The 18,608-nt window shown below is 37.5% G+C and overlaps 1 protein-coding gene and 1 non-coding gene across 28 annotated transcripts in view; one reads left to right on the forward strand and one right to left on the reverse strand.

Moving 5' to 3' along the window:
* Nucleotides 1–16,914, reverse strand: part of LOC117250182 (CLIP-associating protein 1-B-like) — a 62,617-nt gene extending 45,703 nt beyond the window's left edge. For 26 of the 27 annotated variants that reach the window (XM_078165852.1, XM_078165845.1, XM_078165844.1 and 23 more), the window contains exons 1-8: nucleotides 16,620–16,914; nucleotides 15,804–16,213; nucleotides 13,155–13,233; nucleotides 11,038–11,141; nucleotides 10,846–10,937; nucleotides 10,689–10,764; nucleotides 9,955–10,052; nucleotides 7,933–8,003 (exon numbers count right to left, since the gene is read on the reverse strand). In XM_078165852.1, the coding sequence (XP_078021978.1) occupies nucleotides 7,933–8,003; nucleotides 9,955–10,052; nucleotides 10,689–10,764; nucleotides 10,846–10,937; nucleotides 11,038–11,141; nucleotides 13,155–13,233; nucleotides 15,804–16,010 (727 nt within the window). In that variant the 5' untranslated portion in view covers nucleotides 16,011–16,213; nucleotides 16,620–16,914. Of the gene's footprint in view, nucleotides 1–4,449; nucleotides 4,558–7,932; nucleotides 8,004–9,954; nucleotides 10,053–10,688; nucleotides 10,765–10,845; nucleotides 10,938–11,037; nucleotides 11,142–13,154; nucleotides 13,234–15,803; nucleotides 16,214–16,619 lie in introns of those variants that run through there. The other variant, XM_078165854.1, reaches the window with a different exon arrangement.
* LOC117250257 (U4atac minor spliceosomal RNA) lies at nucleotides 13,724–13,852 on the forward strand. The gene has a single exon (XR_004501072.1). It is a non-coding gene; the product is annotated as a U4atac minor spliceosomal RNA (small nuclear RNA).
* Nucleotides 16,915–18,608: the final 1,694 nt, after the last annotated feature.

Below are 18,608 nucleotides of genomic sequence, written 5' to 3' on the forward strand. Positions count from 1 at the left end.
TCAACCGCCGTCCACAAGATGGCACTGCTGCCCCACCAGTGTTTCTCCTCACAGGTGGAGCCATGTCACATCCATGTTATGTAACGTTCTTGTCTGATGGTGCACAGGTGGAGGACAAAGACAGGAGGGCTGACAGAAATGGGCTGAATACAACCTGGCATTGACTGAGGGGTGAAGTTTTAATCTCAGACGATCATCTGACCCTGAAGTGACTGATGCTGAGTGAAACCTGCTGCTCCCACAGGCACAAGACAGAAATGTCCCTGTATGTAGTTAAAATCACCACCTGAGAGATAATCCCAGTAATGTACTGGGAGCTCTGTGTGAAAGAGGCTTAATTGTGCCCCTCCTCTGGACGCCAGGTCACAAGTTTCCCCCTGGCAGCGTCTCAAAGTGTGTCAGAGCCCGGGGCCTGATGGAGTCTGACAGCTGATCTCCTGGATGCAAATTTACAAAATGACCAGGGCGAGGTGAGGCGGTGAGAGGAGCAAGGAACAAGGGAGCGTGGGAGTGCAGCGCAGAGTCCCAGCTGAGCTTCAAGAGCTCACAGCAGGTAGCCAGTTACAGTACCACCATGCAACAGGTGCTTTATAATCACTCTCAACCTGTGCACGTGAGCCTTTTCATGGCTGAATGAATGAGGAGGGAAACACCCCTGACATTTTCTCCTGCACCAGCTGGAACAACAGAGGGAGTGACGTTCCCACACAACAATCAGGCTTCATTCACAGCGTTCCCACCAGATTCACACCAGGACAGAGTCTGGAGTTACACTGAGGGAGGGTTTTATGAGACAAGTCATCATGAATCATCAGTAAAATATGCTGAGTATACCATCGTTAGATAAACAACAAGTACCAAGGTCAATACGTCAAAACTTTTACAAACACATAAAAAGTTGATCAAATGTTTTCCTGAGTCTAACTGGACTTCAGGGCCAAATTTGAAGACATTTCATTGAGGTGTTCTTGAAATATCAGGTTCACGAGAATGAGACGAACCAGGTCACAGTGACCCTGACCTTGACCTTTGACCACCATAATCTAAACAGTTCATTGTTAAATCCAAGGGAAAGTTTGTGCCAAATGTGAAGAAATTTCGTCAAACCGTTCTCAAGATATTACATTCGCAAGAATGGGTCAAACCAGGTCATGGTGACCTTGACCTTTGACCACCAAAATCTAAACAGTTTATTGTTAAATCCAAGTGAAAGTTTATGCCAAATGTGAGGAAATTTTGTCAAACTGTTCACGATATCATATTCACAAAAATGGGTCAAACCAGGTCATGGTGACCTTGACCTTTGACCTTTGACCACCAAAATCTAAACAGTTCATTGTTGAATCCAAGTGAAAGTTTGTGCCAAATGCGAAGAAATTTTGTCAAACCGTTCTCAAAATATCACATTCACAAGAATGGGTCAAACCAGGTCATGGTGACCTTGACTTTTGACCTTCGACCATCAAAATCTAGACAGTTCATTGTTAAATCCAAGTGAAAGTTTGTGCCAAATGTGAGGAAATTTTGTCAAACTGTTCACGATATCATATTCACAAAAATATTGTGATCTTTGACCTTTGAGCATCAAAATCCAATCATTTGATTCTTGAGTCTAAGTAGACGTTTGTGCCAAATTTGAAGAAATTTCATCAAGGCATTTTTTTAGATATCACAATTCACAAGAATGGGACAAATCAGGTCACAGTGACCTTGACTTTTGACCACCGAAATCCAATCACTTCATTGTTGAGTCCATGTGGACGTTTGTGCCAAGTCTGAAGACAATCCCTCAAGATATTCTTGAGATATCACGTTCACGAGAATGTGATGGTTGGACAACAGCAAAAATATCACCGAAACTATCGCCCAAAGTGTTCTTGAGATGTCGCCTTCACAAGAATGGGTCAGATGAACAACCCTAGTGTAGTGGTTAGAGCACTCGTCTTCCATGCAGAAGGTCCAGGGTTTGAATCGACGTCAGCAAAGGCATGCGTTCGCAAGAGGTTCCCACCCCAAATCAAACGGGATCATGATTCCTTAAGGAGTAACTCCAAAATCTGAGCCAAGCCCTCACAGCGTGGGCGCATCTCAAGCCCGTAGTAGACGAGAGGTTCCAGACATAAAAACGAATTTGTCTCAATGGTCGAGAGGTTCCAGACATATGTTGCTCCAAATCTGAATCAAAACCTCTGAATCACTGTCTTTGACTTAAACGGTAAATCGAGTGTGAAAACTGGTGATTAATCCTGTCAGTTAATAAATCACTGGACATTTTACAAGATGTCGGACACATTAAATCTATTAACTGTTTATAAAACGTTTCTATTGAATTATTAACACTGAGCATCTTTCTCTTTAAAGATGAGACGCTGAAACAGCTACGTCCTGTTTTTATACGTGACTTTGTATGTTGTTGTTTACTTGTCGGGGCTTTTCGGGTCAATCAGCCCGTGTTCCTGTTTGGAGTAAACCTGTTCCTGTTTGGTGTCGTTCACTTTGTGTCAAGAGGAGTTTTCCTGTTCTGTGTGTGTATCTGTGCAGAGACCACTGTGAGGTTTGGGACTACATTGTCTGAAATAACCCCGCATTAAACACTCTTCAACAGCTCCTTCTACTTCCTGTATCTCACCCCAGTGAGACGCTCACATCTCTCTGTCCCTGCACTGTGTTCATTATTCAGGAGCTTTCCAACTGTGCAACCTAAGTCCTGCTGGCAGCGGGTACCTGTCCTCGTCTGTCCGCACCTCCCTGCACGACCTCCCGAGGCTGCGTGACACACACGGACAGGCCCCGGCCAATCACAGAGCTGCATCCAGAGCCACCAATCATACAGGACATCAAAAGATGATGCCTTTGAGTGTCAGAGTTAACTCAAAGTCCACGTACTATCCTTCTAATTGGAGCAGACGGTTGCGTGAAGTCAGTCATGGATGAGTTTGCTGTTAAATACAACATTTAACATCTCTTAGGTATCAAACTGACTCCAACCCGCAAGATGATAACATCATGGCTATTTTCTAGGGCTGCAACAATTCGGTATCAGCAAATATCCACCTTGTTGGGACGCCGTAAACTTACTATCTTCATATCAGAGGACGCGCCCTATTGGGTCAGATGAACAACCCTAGTGTGCGGAAGGTCCAGGGTTCAGCAAAGGCATGCAGTCACAATCAAACGGGATCAGATTCCTTAAGGAGTAAAATCTGAGCCAAGCCCTCAAAGCGTGGGCGCATCTCAAGCCTGTTGTAGACGAGAGGTTCCAGACATAAAAACGAATTTGTATCAGTGGTCGAGAGGTAACAGAAAGGTTAAATGTCGCTCCAAATCTGAATCAAAACCTCGGAATCACTGTCTAAACTTACTATCTTCATGTCAAGTTACGCGCCCTATTGTTTCCCTGATAATGCTACGTTTTAGATCAACAGGAAGAGAGCTGGTTAACATTAGCTGTTAGCTGTTAGCAGCCAGTTGCCGGAGCTAACAGCTAACAAAGGTTACACTGAGTTACTTTACGATAAGTTTAAGCTCTATTCAGTAAAAATGTGCGTTAGGTGAGGGTAAATTTTAACGTTTTTATGTTGTGTTCAAATGCTTTTAGGTGCATGGAATTATGTCGCAGAAATAGTTGTGATGATGTCTCGGATTCGGAGCCTGTTACATCACTGATCGCCACACAAGACAATGAACCAGGAGAAGTTTCAGCTGGTTGCAATCTGCAGCCTCACCACTAGATGGCACTAATTCCCGCACACTCAACTACACAATAAAGACATATTTGTACGTTACTGGTGTCTGTAACGTTCTCTATCAGTTGAATATTTTGTCACCTGTGCTGGGGCAGCAACTCTGAAAACAGATGAAACGTTTTAGCCTAATTTTTAAGCAAAAAAACCCATATTTACGTTGGTTACAACATTAGCTGGAATAATGGAAATACTGTTTAATTAAATACCTTCGGGCTGGTTGTCTGTGATAAAACTATTTATTAAAGGGACTTGAAAGCTGCCGTGACTGAGGACTGTCGAGTCTGCAGGATACGTTTCACACACACTCGCTTATATCAGCTGATCTCCCAAAACAAACCATCTTTAAAGCTTTTTATGCCTCTAATTTAACCATATCTGGATTATCATAACGCTTGACACAACACAGGCAGTTTAAAATCAACTTAAAGTCACGTATAAGGTTTTTTTTTCTGCCAGAATAACTCACATCATCTACATATTTGGCTGAAGCACCAGGCGAGCAGAGCGGCATTGAACGCATCACTGAGCTCCAGTTACTTGTGGCATTCAGGTCCCAATTATGATCCCAGTGTAATTATCAGTGCGCACAAAGAGAGTCGGGTAATAACCTGTTTCTGCACCAGTGACACAGATGGACAGCAGGCTGGATATTCTCTCTGCACGTCTGAATGTCTGTTCTTCGTCGTGTACAGGGTGGATTTACCTGCAGGGATCCGGCTTGACTCTGCGAGGCGATACCTTCCCCCTGCGGAGCTGCAGTGGCGTCCTGACAGCGACACAGAGCGGAGGCACTGCTGCCTGCCTCCTCCCTTCCCCTCAGACCTGGTCTTGTGACTGTGGGGACAACAGCTGACAGAGCTCCTACAAAATAAGAGCCCTGGGCTGCCAGAGGAAGGAGTCCATTTCCTCAGTCTTTCTCCTCTACTCTCAGTTTTACAGTTTGTTTCTTCCTGTGTTTGTTTCTCTCTCTCTGTAGCTTAAAGGAGTTTTAGTTTCTTATTTTCTGCTCTGAACAATTCTCAGCTGTCACAGTCGTCTCTCTCTCTCTCGTCTTTTTTCTTCCCCCACCAGTTTATTTTTTATCATTATTATTATTTTTATGTTCATTTATTGAATTTTTCTGTATCAGTTTCAGTTTCATTTCCCATTTCCATACAAGTAAAGATACCACAGTAATTCCTCGATAAATATAGCGATAGAGATATAGTCACAAAAACTAATTTAAATACAACTTTATTTAAAATAATTTTAAAAATTCAAAATATTATAATTAGATTTTTTTAAATATTAATAATTAAATAAATAAAAATAAAAATGAAACAAATTTGAGAAATAGCAATAGTGATAACAAAAATTAAGTAAAAAAAGAATAAATAAACAAAAAGATAAATAAATATGAAATATTATTAATAAAAATAATTAAAAAGAAAAAATAATGATAGAAAAAAGAGGTGAAATACTGATGATGATAAAAAAAATTAATAAAAGAAATTAAAAAGTAATAATAGTAAATACAAAAAAATAACAAAATATTAATAATAAAAAAATAAATAAACAGAGTAAAATAAATAAATAAAGATAAAAGTGAAAACAAATGAAGAAAAAATAATGGTGATATAAAAATTAGGTAAAAGAGACTTAACTGAAAAAAGAATAATTAAAAAAAGAAGATAAAATATTATGAAGAAAAAAAATAAATAGAAAGCAAGAAATAGAAAAAAATAAATGATCAAAGACAAAAATGAAATAAAATAGAGCTGGTAATAGTGATCATAAAAAATTAGCAAAAAAAAAAAAAAAATTAAAAAAATGAATATTAAACAATAGAAAATTATAAAAATAAATGTATAAATAAACGATTATATAAATGATAAAAATGAATAATGATTAAAATTAAATCAAACAGAGACATAGTAATGGTGATAAAAAAAGAAAAGAAAATAATAAAAAAAATAATAAAAAAAAAGATTTAGTCAACAGAAATGAAGACGTAATAAAAATGGAATAAAAATAGAAAAAAAAACATTTCATAAACTGTGATACGAGTAATAATATCATTATATACAAATAAAAAATGAAAACAGTGAGAAACTAACAATAAGAGAAAAAAGAGATTTTTTAAATCAATCAATGCAACCAGCTTTCTCAGACGACACAGTTTACCGACAGTAGAAATTTGTAAGCCGACCAATCCCCATCAACAAGCAAGCACTAATTGGCTGTCCACTGATTTCAAGCTACTGCTGCTTTTCACATGTAAACTACTGAATGCTTTAATTGTGAAAACAACGTGCCGTCACATTTCCGTCGTACGTGAACTGCCCCTGACTCGACCCCAATGAAGGACGTGATAAACAGGTAGAGCTCCTCCCTCCATGTCAGATTATCTCACTGACAAATTCATGTTGTTTCCTCAGAGGAAACTCTTTTTATTTTAATCCGAGGGGCCCCATAGATGAAAGCTGAGCCTTTTGACCACAGCGATGGGGCCTGTCAGCTCCGGCCTGGGGGGCCAAACAGATCCATGTGATGTCACTCAGTCTGATCCAGAGGGGACGGACTCAGGATGTGATATCATCTGCAGAAACCACGCACTGTTCCTGCAGGGAGGCGGCTGAAAGCTCATCGCCTCCCGCAGCACAAAGAAACCAGCTCAGGTTACGTTCTGACTGAAAGACAGCGAACACACCCCGCTGAGACCGGGAGAGACTGGAAGAGACCAGGAGCAGGGTGTCCCCGCTGAAACATGCTCTGATGGACGATACTGTCTCAGTCCTTCTGATGTTTTTACATTTAAAACGTCTGCCTCCACCTAAGACGATCAAAAATCTCATTTAAAAGGATGAGACAGACAAGGTCACAGCGACCTTTGACCACCAAAATCTAACCAGTTCATCCTCGAGTCCAAGTAAATGTTTGTGCCAAATTTTAAGAAATTCCCTTATGGTAGTTTAGAGATATCACGTTCACATGAATGAGATCAACAAGGTCACAGTGGCTTTGACCTTTGACCACCAAAATCTAACCAGTTCATACTCGAGTCCAAGTAATGTTCGTGCCAATTTTGAGAAATGCCATTTGGGTGCTCTGGAGATATCACATTCACAAGAATGAGACAGAGAAGGTCATAGTGACCTTGACCTTTGACCCTTGACCACCAAAATCTAACCTAGAGTACACGATTAAGCCAAATTTGAGAAATTCCCTTGAGGTGTTCTTGAGATATCGCGATAACAAGAATGAGACAGATGAGGTCACATTGACTTTGACCTTTGACCACTGTCATAAGTGCCCATTTGTGCCAAATTTGCAAAAAAAATCTCTCAAGCTGTTCTTAAGGTACTGTATTCATGATAATGAAAAGGATGCAAAATTAGAGCGACCTTTGGTCACCAAAATCTAACCAGATCATCCTTGAGTCCAAGTAAACATTTGTGCCAATTTTAAGAAATTCCCTCAAGGTGTTCTTGAGATCTCGTTATGAGAATAAGACAGACAAGGTCACGATCATCTTGACCTTGAAGTTTGACCTATAATCATCCAAATCTAACAAGTTCATCCTCCAGTCCAAGTAAACATTTATGCCATCTTTAAGACATTCTCTCAAGGTATGCTCGAGATATCACATACACAAGAATGAGACAGACAAGGTCACAGCCACCTTGACCTTGAAGTCTGACCTGTAACAACCAATATCTAATCACTTCATCCTCCAGTCCAAGTAAATGTCTGTGCCAAGCTTTAAGAATTTCCTCAAGGCGTTCTTAAGATATCTCGTTCACAAGGATGGGATGGATGCAAGGTCACAGTGACCTTTGACCACCAAAACTTAATCAGGTCATCGTTGAGTCCCAGTGGACGTTTGTGCCAAATTTGAAGAAGTATCTTGAGATATCGTGTTTACAAGGATGGGATGGATGTACGGACATCCCGGAAACATAATGCCTCTGGCCGTGGCTGTCGTCAGCACAGAGGCATAAAAACATTTGCTGTATATTTAAACGGCGTTTGTGCCATGTTTTATCCGTTGTCATACACATCCACAGTCTATTAAAACCCTGTGACAGTGGTGCAGTGTGAGAGGGTGTCACATGTTGTGTCCGCAGGCTCTCAACAACAACAACAAACAACACAACATCACAGAGCTCATCACGCTGCAGCCTGCAGGTAGAGCAGGAGATCTTACCTGACACAGGTGACAGCACCATGTTCCCCGACCTCTGGACTTCATCAAACTTACTGAAGATGACGTTCAGCCTGGACAGAGAGGAGGAGGAGGAGGAGGAGGACAGAGAGTTAACATCAGAGTATAAACAGCTGTGCTGCCTTCAGGCCTCTGAAAACAAAACTCTGAAACTGTCTCAGTTCAGTCTCCCCAGGCGGCCGTTAAATAGGCCAAATCATCAACTCGTCGCTCGCAGTCTCTGCATCCCAAAATACTCGTTGTAATGTCTGTGACGCCTGCTGGGTAATATTATTAGAACAAACACTCATAATCACAACGTAACAGCAGCCACCGGTGACTTCTGTTCTCCGTCTGTGAGAAAACATCCTTCATACCAGGGAGCGATGCTGATTTCGAATGTTGTTAGAGAGAGAAGCTCTGGTGTCAGCAGATAAAAGAATATATGTCTGTGGTGATGTGTGAACTGAACAACATAAACATGTTCTCACTTAAATCATCAAACACTGACTCTGGGTCGGGGTCTGTTTAAAGGATGTCACCTCACAGTCTGTGAACTTGTGACGGGCAGTTTACACTATTGTAAAGACATTTAATTGACTCAATTAATTATAAATAAACTGAAAATGTTGTGTTTGAGTACCACCAGTAATGTGTTTGTTTTGTTCATCAGAAACTGCTACAAACAGCCTCCTTCATCCATCTGTATATTTCTTTTTATTTTATTTTTTATTTTATTTTACTGTGTTTTATCCAACTCTATTTTGATTTACTCTATTGTATTTTATGTTATTTTGTTGTATTTTATCTTTATTTAGTTTTGTTTCTATTTCATTTAGTTTCATTTTAATCTATTGTATTTTATCTTATTTTATTCTGTTGTATTGTACTTTATTTTATTCTGCTGTATTCTATTTTCATTTATTCTATTTCATTTTATTCTAGTGTAGTTTTTTTATTGTACAGTATTTCATTTTATTTTATTTTGTTTTTATTGTATTTTGTTTTATTCAATTTTATCTTATTTTGTATTATTCTTTTGTATTTTATTTTGTTTTCTTTTATTGTATTTTATTTTGTTTTTATTGTATTTTGTTTTATTCAATTTTATCTTATTTTGTTTTATTCTTTTGTATTTTATTTTGTTTTCTTTTATTGTATTTCATTCTATTTTATTTTATTGTTTTATTTTTATTTTATTTTATTCTTTTGTATTTTATTTTGTTTTCTGTTATTGTACTTTATTTTATTTTATTGTGTTTTCTTTTATTGTATTTTGTTTTATTTTTATTTTATTTTGTTTTATTCTTTTGTATTTTATTGTTTTCTTTTATTGTATTTTATTCTATTTTATTTTATTGTATTTAATTTAATTTAATTTTATTCTATTTTATTTTATTTTAATTCTATTTTATTGTATTTTGTTTTATCCTTTTGTATTTTATTTTGTTTTCTGTTACTGTATTTTATTTTATTGTTTTCTTTCATTGCATTTTGTTTTATTTTTATTTTACTTTGTTTTCTTTTATTCTATTTTATTCTATTTTATTTTATTGTATTTAATTTAATTTAATTTAATTTTATTCTATTTTATTTTATTTTGTTTTAGTTTTTATTTTATTTCATTTTATTTATTTTATTTTATTTATTTTTTTAAGATTATTTTTTGGGGCTATTTTTTTATTAATTTTTGCCTTTAATGTACAGGACAGTGTGAAATGGGGAGACGGAGAGAGAGTAGGGGGACGACACGCAGCAAAGAGTTGCAAACCAGAGTCGAACTTGTGACCGCTGCAGCGAGGCATCACTCTGTACATGGGGCGCCGGCACTATCCACTACGCTACCAACACCCCCATTTTATTTGTTTCGTCCTATTTCATTTTATTTTGTTTTATTCATTTCATTTCGTCTCTCAGTCAGAGAACGTTCTGTTCTGCTAACAACAAAAAATTACAGAAAAATAAATTCAAATAATTATCATATTGTTATTGTTGTGACAGCGTGCAGTGAGCATTTGAACGCACCGTGACTGAGGCAGACCCTTCTTTCCCAGGTCCATCCTCACTCGCTCCCCGACGTGGCGGTAGATCTCCACGAGGCAGTTCATGGCTCCATCACGCACCTAAAGGACCACGATGAGAACACAACACGTCAACACACTGCTGCTGTACTTCATTTTCATTTAACATCTTGTTTTAGCACATCGTTTGCTTGCTGTACTTTGAGGTAATCTGACAGCATTTTCAAAAATGTTTTCTGCTCAGTGTAAAATAAATAAATCTGAATCAAGCTGAACGCTGAGCACAGGAACATGTCATAGTTTTATCTGTCTCCAGCTGGTCTCCACTTTCCTCTCACCAGCAAACCGTCAGACACAAATATCACAGCGGTTCCTGAGCTCATCATCATGGTGATGATGCTTGGTAACGCAGAAGACAAGTGCTTCAGAGTGTGTTTGTCTGCAGGAAGGGAAGCTCATGGGCACGGCTTCCTGTCCTCCAGAGGAAGCTGTAGTTCCGGTGATGATAGACGTGTGCAGCGGGGTGGAGAGTCGAGCGACCCCGTAACGGCTGCAAGGTCACAGGTTTGATCCCTGCTGTGGATTTCTCTCCTAAAATACATCAGGAAAACATCCTGGTTCCTGCTGAGCTGTAGTGTGTGTGTCTGACCAGCAGGGGGCGGTCACAGAGCAGGGATCACAGAGACGTCCACATATGGACGACCACAGAAGAGCAGCAGGTTAAACCTGTGGTCGTACCTGACTTGTGGGGTCTCCCAGGAGGTTACAGATGTGAGGGACGATTTTACTGAGCGTCAGACTCTGAGATCCAAACCTGGAGAACCAAACACAAACACCACGTGAACCTTTGTGCCAAATATGATGAGATGAAATGTGACATGATGTGTTCACTCACACGTTGAGAGTTGAGATGAGACAGAGGCACAGTCCTTCTCTGGTCCTGTTGTTCTTGTGTTTGAAGCCTCCCATCATGCGCTCCCACACGTACTGCACAAACAACAGCTCAGGTGTTAGTGCCACACACTGACCACGGCTCTGACGAGCACTCAGAGTTACCAGTGTGCTGAAGGAGTGAACGTGTGCTGACCTGTGGGTTGGCCGCCTGGTCCATGATCTTCAGCAGCAGAGCCTGGTCCTGGTCCCGGACTTGGTCCTTGGCGTCTCCTAAGCGGTCGATGAGGCTGGGCAGCACTGAGGCGCCACACACAGCAGAGACACAAGGTCACTGACACACGTTTATATCCTGTGTGCTCAGCAACAAGTGCACAGGATGAATACAGCAGTCAATAAATCCACACGTCTGTGGGGACACACGTGTCTTTGGAAATATATTGATTCTCCCTTTCTTTTGTTTTACATTTATTTTTTCATATATTTATTTACGGCATCTTTAATTTCAAATTCCCATGTTTATTTATTGATTTATTTCAGGAGACTTTTATTTCACAAGTTCCGCATTTGGTTATTTATTTCACAGGATTTTAATTTAATGAATTTCACAATTGTTTATTTATTTCAGGGGGCTTTTATAATCCTACATTTATTTATTTATTGTATTTTTTTTAATTTTGGGGGATTTTTATTTCATAATTCCACATTAATTAATTTATTTATTTCAGGAGACTTTTATTTTATAATTCCACATTAATTCTTTCATAAATTTAATTCAGTAGACTTTTATTTAATTAATTCATAATTTATTTATGTCAAGATACTTTTGTTTCATATTCCCATATTTATTTATTTATTGATTTATTTCAGGAGACTTTTATTTCACAAGTTCCACATTTGGTTATTTATTTCACAGAATTTTAATTCAATAAATTTTACAATTGTTTATTTATTTCAGGGGGCTCTTATTCTATAAAATTTACATTTGTTTATTTATTTCGGAGGACTTTTATAATTCCACATTTATTTATTTATTTTATTTTTTTAATTTCGGGGGATTTTTATTTCATAATTCTACATTAATTAATTAATTTATTTATCTCATGAGACTTTTATTTAATCAATTCCACATTTGTTTATTTATTTCAGAGGACTTTTATAATTCCACATTTATTTATGTATTTTAGGGGATTTTTATTTCGTAATTCCACATTAATTAATTAATTTATTTAGTTCAGGGCATAAATTAAATTTTATACATTTTACATTTGTTTATTTATTTATTCAGGGGACTTTTGTTTAACAATTTCACATTAAGTCATTCATAAATCTAATTCAGGAGACTTTTATTTAATTAATTCCACACTGGTTTATTTATTTTTTTCAGGCGTCTAAGCTTCTTTTACTTCAAAATCTCACATTTCTTTATTTATTTTATTTTTTTTAATTTCAGGGGATTTTTATTTCTTAATTCCATATTAATTAATTAATTTCAGGGGACTTTTGTTTAATAAATTCCACATTGGTTTATTTTTTTTTTCCAGGCATCTTTTATTTAAAAATCCCACAATTGTTTATTTATTTCACAGGATTTTTATAATTCCACATTTATTTATTTATTTATTTATTTTTTAATTTTGGGGGATTTTTATTTCATAATACCTTATTAATTAATTAATTTATTTATTTCAGGAGACTTTTCTTTAATCAGTTCCATCAGTACTTATTCATTCATTCATTCATTCATTTATTTATTTATTTATTTATTTATTTATTTATTTATTTATTTATTTCAAGCATCTTTTATTTCCAAATCCACACATTTGTTTATTTTATTTTTTTAATTTTGGGGAATTTGTTTATTTATTTCACAGGATCTTTATTTAATAAATTTACTATTGTTTATTTATTTCAGGGGACTTTTATAATTCCACATTTATTTATTTATTTTTTTAATTTCGGGGGATTTTTATTTCAGAATTCCATATTTGTTTATTTATTTCAGGAGACTTTTATTTTATAATTCCACATTAATTAATTCGTAAATTTAATCCAGGCGTCTTTTATTTAAAAATCCCACATTTGTTAATTCATCTCAGGGGACTTGTATTTCCTGAAGCCAGGTGTATTTCACAGCTCTTTATATTTCCATGTCTTTAATCAGAATGAGTGGGGGTGTGGTTATCTCTTGGCTTCACACCAAAGCAACAGCACCAGAGCAGTCGGGAATCACAATCTCTATTTATTTATTTATTTAAAATCCACTTCACTGCTCTCGTTTCAAATCCCTGTGTTGTGTCTGAAGCAGCTCACCTGTTCCCACCTGCGTCCTGAACCTCTCCTGCAGCCTGCTGACCAGAGCTGACAGGATGTCCATCCCCAGCAGCACCACCTGAGGGACAACAAACAAACAACCTCATTTCATTTATGTATTTATTTATTTCATTTAGAAAAAAATAAAAATGTTCCGGTATGTCCAAATATAATCCTCTATCTCTACAATAATGTGTTTAATATCTGTGAATGTGACATATAAATATTTATTAGAATAAAAAACATCACTAACACAACAATAAACTGTCTGTATAATCTTCTTTGAAATACTTAACAATGAAGAAACTCCCCAAAACTACAACCTGACATCAGCACAGGAGCAATGGATTTGAATGTGTGCTGCAAAGCATCATGGGTAATCAGTCCAAGCTGAGCTTTTTGATGTCAGGAAACAGGAAGTGATGAAAACAGACGAGTTTTGTGACGTGAAGCTGAAATATAAAACAGCTGTCTGTGGTTTAATGAGGTGAAACGCTGCAGTCACGCACAACCATGAGTGAGGGAGCTGTCTGTATGTCACTAACATGTCTCTGTACACATGTGTGCTAACTTTCCTTGTCATGGGGTGGTTTGGGAAGCTCAATGAACGTGTAGTGAGAGCCTCTCTGCTGACACCTGACCAACACAGCAGCATCACCTGGACTTCCTGTTCAGGCTATGATGCAATTTTTGGAACCTCTCCGCACTCGTGAGAGAAAACTACAAATATGGAAGGAAGGACTACGTCAGCTCTGGCGCCATCTGCTGGACGCTGACTGGTGTTACACGTGTGTGTGCATGTGAGAGGATTTACATCAACATTAACGTCACTCTGACACTAACAGCTGACTTTAACCATGAAGCTGTCTGACCTCATCAATAACTGATCGATTGCCACCACTAACAGCCACACACACACACACACACACACACACACACACGAAGGGCTTCCTGCACACCAGAGCTGGAGCTGCTAAAGTCGGTCACAGCAGGAGAGAGGAGCAAACTGGGCTAATGGTGCTGGTAAATTAAGCTCAGGGCCACCATGTTCGCCTGGGAGCATCGTCCCCATTACACACCATTACACACCACACGCATCAGCCAGACTGCAGGACACTGCGTTTCCAGGGCAACACAGGGAGCTGTGATATGATTGGTCGTGTGTGTGTGTTTGGTCACACAGTCAGCTTCACTCTGCCTCTGAACCTGAAGTCACAGGCACACAGTCACAATGCTAACTGTTAGCATCGCTAACGCTAACGGTTATTAAAAGGTGTGACGACAGAGTCGTGTGGTTTGTTTGGACTGTTAAACAGCTCTTCATCTTCATCTTCTTCGTCTGTTTTCTTTGTCTTCATCACCTTTTCTTCTTCTTCCTCTTCGTCATCACTATTTTCTTCTTCCTCTTCTACATCTCCTTCTTCTTCCTCTTCTTCTTCGTCCTCTCAGTCTTCTTCATCTGTTTTCTTTGTCTTCTTCATCATCTTCTTCTTCTTCATCCTCTGTCTTCTTCATCTGTTTTCTTTGTCTTCTTCATCATCTTATTCTTCTTCCTCTTCATCTTCTTCATCCTCTGTCTTCTTCATCTGTTTTCTTTGTCTTCTTCATCTTCTTCTTCTTCTTCCTCTTCATCTTCTTCTTCCCCTTCATCTTCTTCTTCATCCTCTCTGTCTTCTTCTTCCTCTTCATCTTCTTCATCCTCTCGGTCTTCTTCTTCGTCTGTTTGCTTTGTCTTCTTCATCATCTTCTTCTTCTTCTGTTTTCTTTGTCTTCATCGTCTTTTCTTCTTCTTCCTGTTCGTCGTCTTCTTCATCATCTTCTTTTTCTTCCCCTTCATCTTCTTCTTTGTCCTCTCGGTCTTCTTCGTCTGTTTCATTTGTCTTCTTAATCATCTTCTTCTTTATCTTCTTCACCTCGTTCTTCCTTTTGTCTTCGTCTTTTTCATCATCTTCTACGTCGTCTTCATCTGTTTACTTTGTCTTCATCATCTTTTCTTCTTCCTTTTCATTTTCTTCTCCATCATCTTCTTCCCCTTCATCTTGTTCTTCGTCTACTTCGTCTGTTTTCTTTGTCTTCTTGTCTTCGTCTTCATCTTTGGCATCTTCTTCCTTTTTGTCTCCTTCTTCCCCTTCATCTTCTTCTTCGTCTGTTTTCTTTTTCTTCTTTTTTCTCTTCATCTTCTTCCTATTCCTCCTCCTCTTCTTCTTCTTCTCTGTGTCTATCAGTGCTGCGGATGCTGCACCAGTTACATCAATGAAACCAGTTTGTCTTTGTGTTATCAGCTCTATTTATCTGCTGGAAGTTTTAATATCAGAATAATAATCAATAATAATATGAATGTCTCTTCATCGGCCGATACAGATCCTGATAGGACGACAGCAACACAGAGACATTTAACAGGACTCAGACGAAGCTACAGATGAATGTGTTAGTCCTGCCCATGAATGTGCACACCAAATATTAGGCTGACTGGTCCAGTAGTTTGCCAGATTAGCTGCAGACAGACAGAGCGAGTGCAAAAACATGTGTGTCTGTGACCTCATTCAACTGTTAGGGCTCTGAAACTGCCCCCTGTTGGCGGAGGTGGACCCAGACCTCCACCCTGCAGACACACACCCTCCACCCTCCTCCATGAACCCTCATCCTCACCTTGAAGTTGCTGGAGTTGACCCAGGAGCTGGCCACTGCGTCCACCATCCTGTCCAGCATGCCCTGCTCCTGCTCCATGTCGGGGGTCCTCTCCTCGTCCAGGATCAGCTCCATGACCTCGGGGCCCACCTGGAGCCTCTTGCCCAGGTCCTTGTGCATCACCTGCTCCAGCAGGTACTCCATGCTCACCGTCACCTCCTCCTCCATGAGACTCAGACTGCACACAGACACTGGCCTTCACTCCTCCTCACGGTGTGTGTGCACTCGTCCTGCTGCAGGAGACTCGGCCCCGGTTACACCCCGGTTGTTACCCCGGTTACGACCCGTTCAGAGGCGGCTAACGGTGGTGACTGAGCCGTGATGAGCTCCGAGACGTCCTGCGGTGGAGGGCTGCTCTGGACCTCATTCTCCTGGAGCACAAATGAATCACAAAAAGGCGAAGTTTGCCAAAGTAGCGCACTTTAACGAAGAGTTAACGGTTTTGTCCGTGACGTATAATGAACGCAAACACACCAGCTCCGCGTTAAAGACGTTACCGCGACTTTACAGCGAGCTAACCGGCCGGTAAGCGACTTAAACACGCTTATTCAGGCTGACGGTAAATGTCCAAACAGTTTATGTTAGCTTCTCCTGTTAGCAACGTTAGCTCGCTGCTAGCTAGCTCTAACCTAAATACAGCCGAGCTAGCGTTAGCATAGCGAGCTAAGTGAAGTTAGCGGCCCCGCAGCAGCTCCGCTATCTCCCCCGTCACTCACCTGCCTCTAATGGGGTCGTTAACGCCTTATCGGTCCGGTGACCGGTCACAGATTCACTCACCGGATGGACTCAGTGGTTCCGAGACAAAAAGTCCGAAGTGGCGACGCTGCCTCCGGCCACTAACTCCCGTTACTTCTCATCGCAGCCCGGCGGTGACGGAGCGTCTCTGCGCGGCTTTAAACGACTCAGCGTTTAATCCTCAGGGCATTTAAATGTGTAAAACACTCCGCTGGTTGTTTACAAGTCTGTCTCTGTCAATAAAACACCACAAACATCAGTATTTGTCAAAGTAAATCATAAAATGTCTCTTGGCAGACGCCGTAGAGGTTGCAGTGAAGGGAAGCCGCAGAATGGCGACACCTCCCGGCAGAGCTGCGCTATGACACCCCGTCCTGCAGGAGCTGTTTGTTTATTTATTTATTTGTTTATATGTTTATTTATTTAGGAAGCTGATAAGATGTGACATAAATTGTTAGTTTATTTGTAATTTTTGTATTTGTTTTAATAATTTATTTTATTCATTTATTTTGTGTTATTATTTTGCCGTTGTATTAATTCCCCACTTAATATATTATCCTATTTAATTTTCCCTCATATTTATTTTGGCATTTCCTTTTTATTTATTTTTTTATTTACCTTTGTATTTATTCTCCTATTTATTTATGGCAGTTGCCAAAACCTTTTTTTTTTTTTTTAAATGACTCAAATAAATTAATATGTCATTTAATGTACCAAAAAATATTATTAATATTATTATTTTAAAAAGTGTGCATCGGGTAATTGATCAAATGTGACCTAAATTGTTTCTTTGTTGTATTTATTTATTTATTTGTTCAGGAAGCTGATAAAATGTGAATAAATTGTTTCTTATTTTACATTTTTTATATTTGTTTTAATAATTTAATTCATTTATTTCATTCATTTATTTTGTGTTATTATTTTGCTGTTGTATTAATTCCCCACTTAATTTATTTTCCTATTTAATTTTCCCTCATATTTATTTTGGCATTTCTTTTTTATTTCTTTTAAATGTATTTTTTTTTTATTTACCTTTGTATTTATCCTCCTATTTATTTATTTATTTATGGCAGCTGCCAAAACCAGACATGAATAAAAAAAATGACTCAAATAAATTAATATGTCATTTAATGTTCCAAAAATATTATTATTATTTGCATCAGGTAATTGATCAAATGTGACCTAAATTGTTTCTTTGTTTACAGTATTTATTTATTTATTTATTTATTTATTTATTTATTTATTTATTTTTGGAAGCTGATAAAATGTGAATAAATTGTTTCTTATTTTACAATTGTTATATTTGTTTTAATAATTTAATTGATTCATTTATTTTGTGTTATTATTTTGCTGTTGTATTAATTCCCCACTTAATTTATTATCCTATTTAATTTTCCCTCATATTTATTTTGGCATTTCTTTTTTATTTCTTTTAAATGTTTTTTTTTTTTTTTTTATTTACCTTTGTATTTATCCTCCTATTTATTTATTTATGGCAGCTGCCAAAATCAGACATGAATAAAAAAAATGACTCAAATAAATTAATGTCATTTAATGTACCAAAAATATTATTAATATTATTATTTGCATCAGATAATTGATAAAAATGTGACCTAAATTGTTTCTTTGTTTACAGTATTTATCTTTGTTTTAATAACTTATTTTATTTAATTATTCATTTATTTTGTATTACTTAATTATCTTTACTTTCCTATTTAATTTTTTTTTTCATTTATTTTGGTATTTCTTTTTTTAATTAATTAATTATCTGTTTATTTCTGTATTAATTATCTACCTTTGTACTGATTCTCATATTTATTTACTTTTCTCTTATTTTTTTCTTTTATTTCTTTTGGCATTTTTTATCATAAATTTAATTTTTGTTAGATTTATTTATTTCCATTTTACTTTTTTTTTTACCTTTCTATTAATTCTCCTATTCATTCACGTTTTTTTTTAATTTCCCCTTTTATTTATTTTGGCATTTCTTTTCCATTTATCTTAAGCATTTTTGTTAGTTATTTATTTATT

Source organism: Epinephelus lanceolatus, chromosome 24 (assembly GCF_041903045.1).
Source record: "Epinephelus lanceolatus isolate andai-2023 chromosome 24, ASM4190304v1, whole genome shotgun sequence".
In the NCBI taxonomy this organism is placed as follows: domain Eukaryota; kingdom Metazoa; phylum Chordata; class Actinopteri; order Perciformes; family Serranidae; genus Epinephelus; species Epinephelus lanceolatus.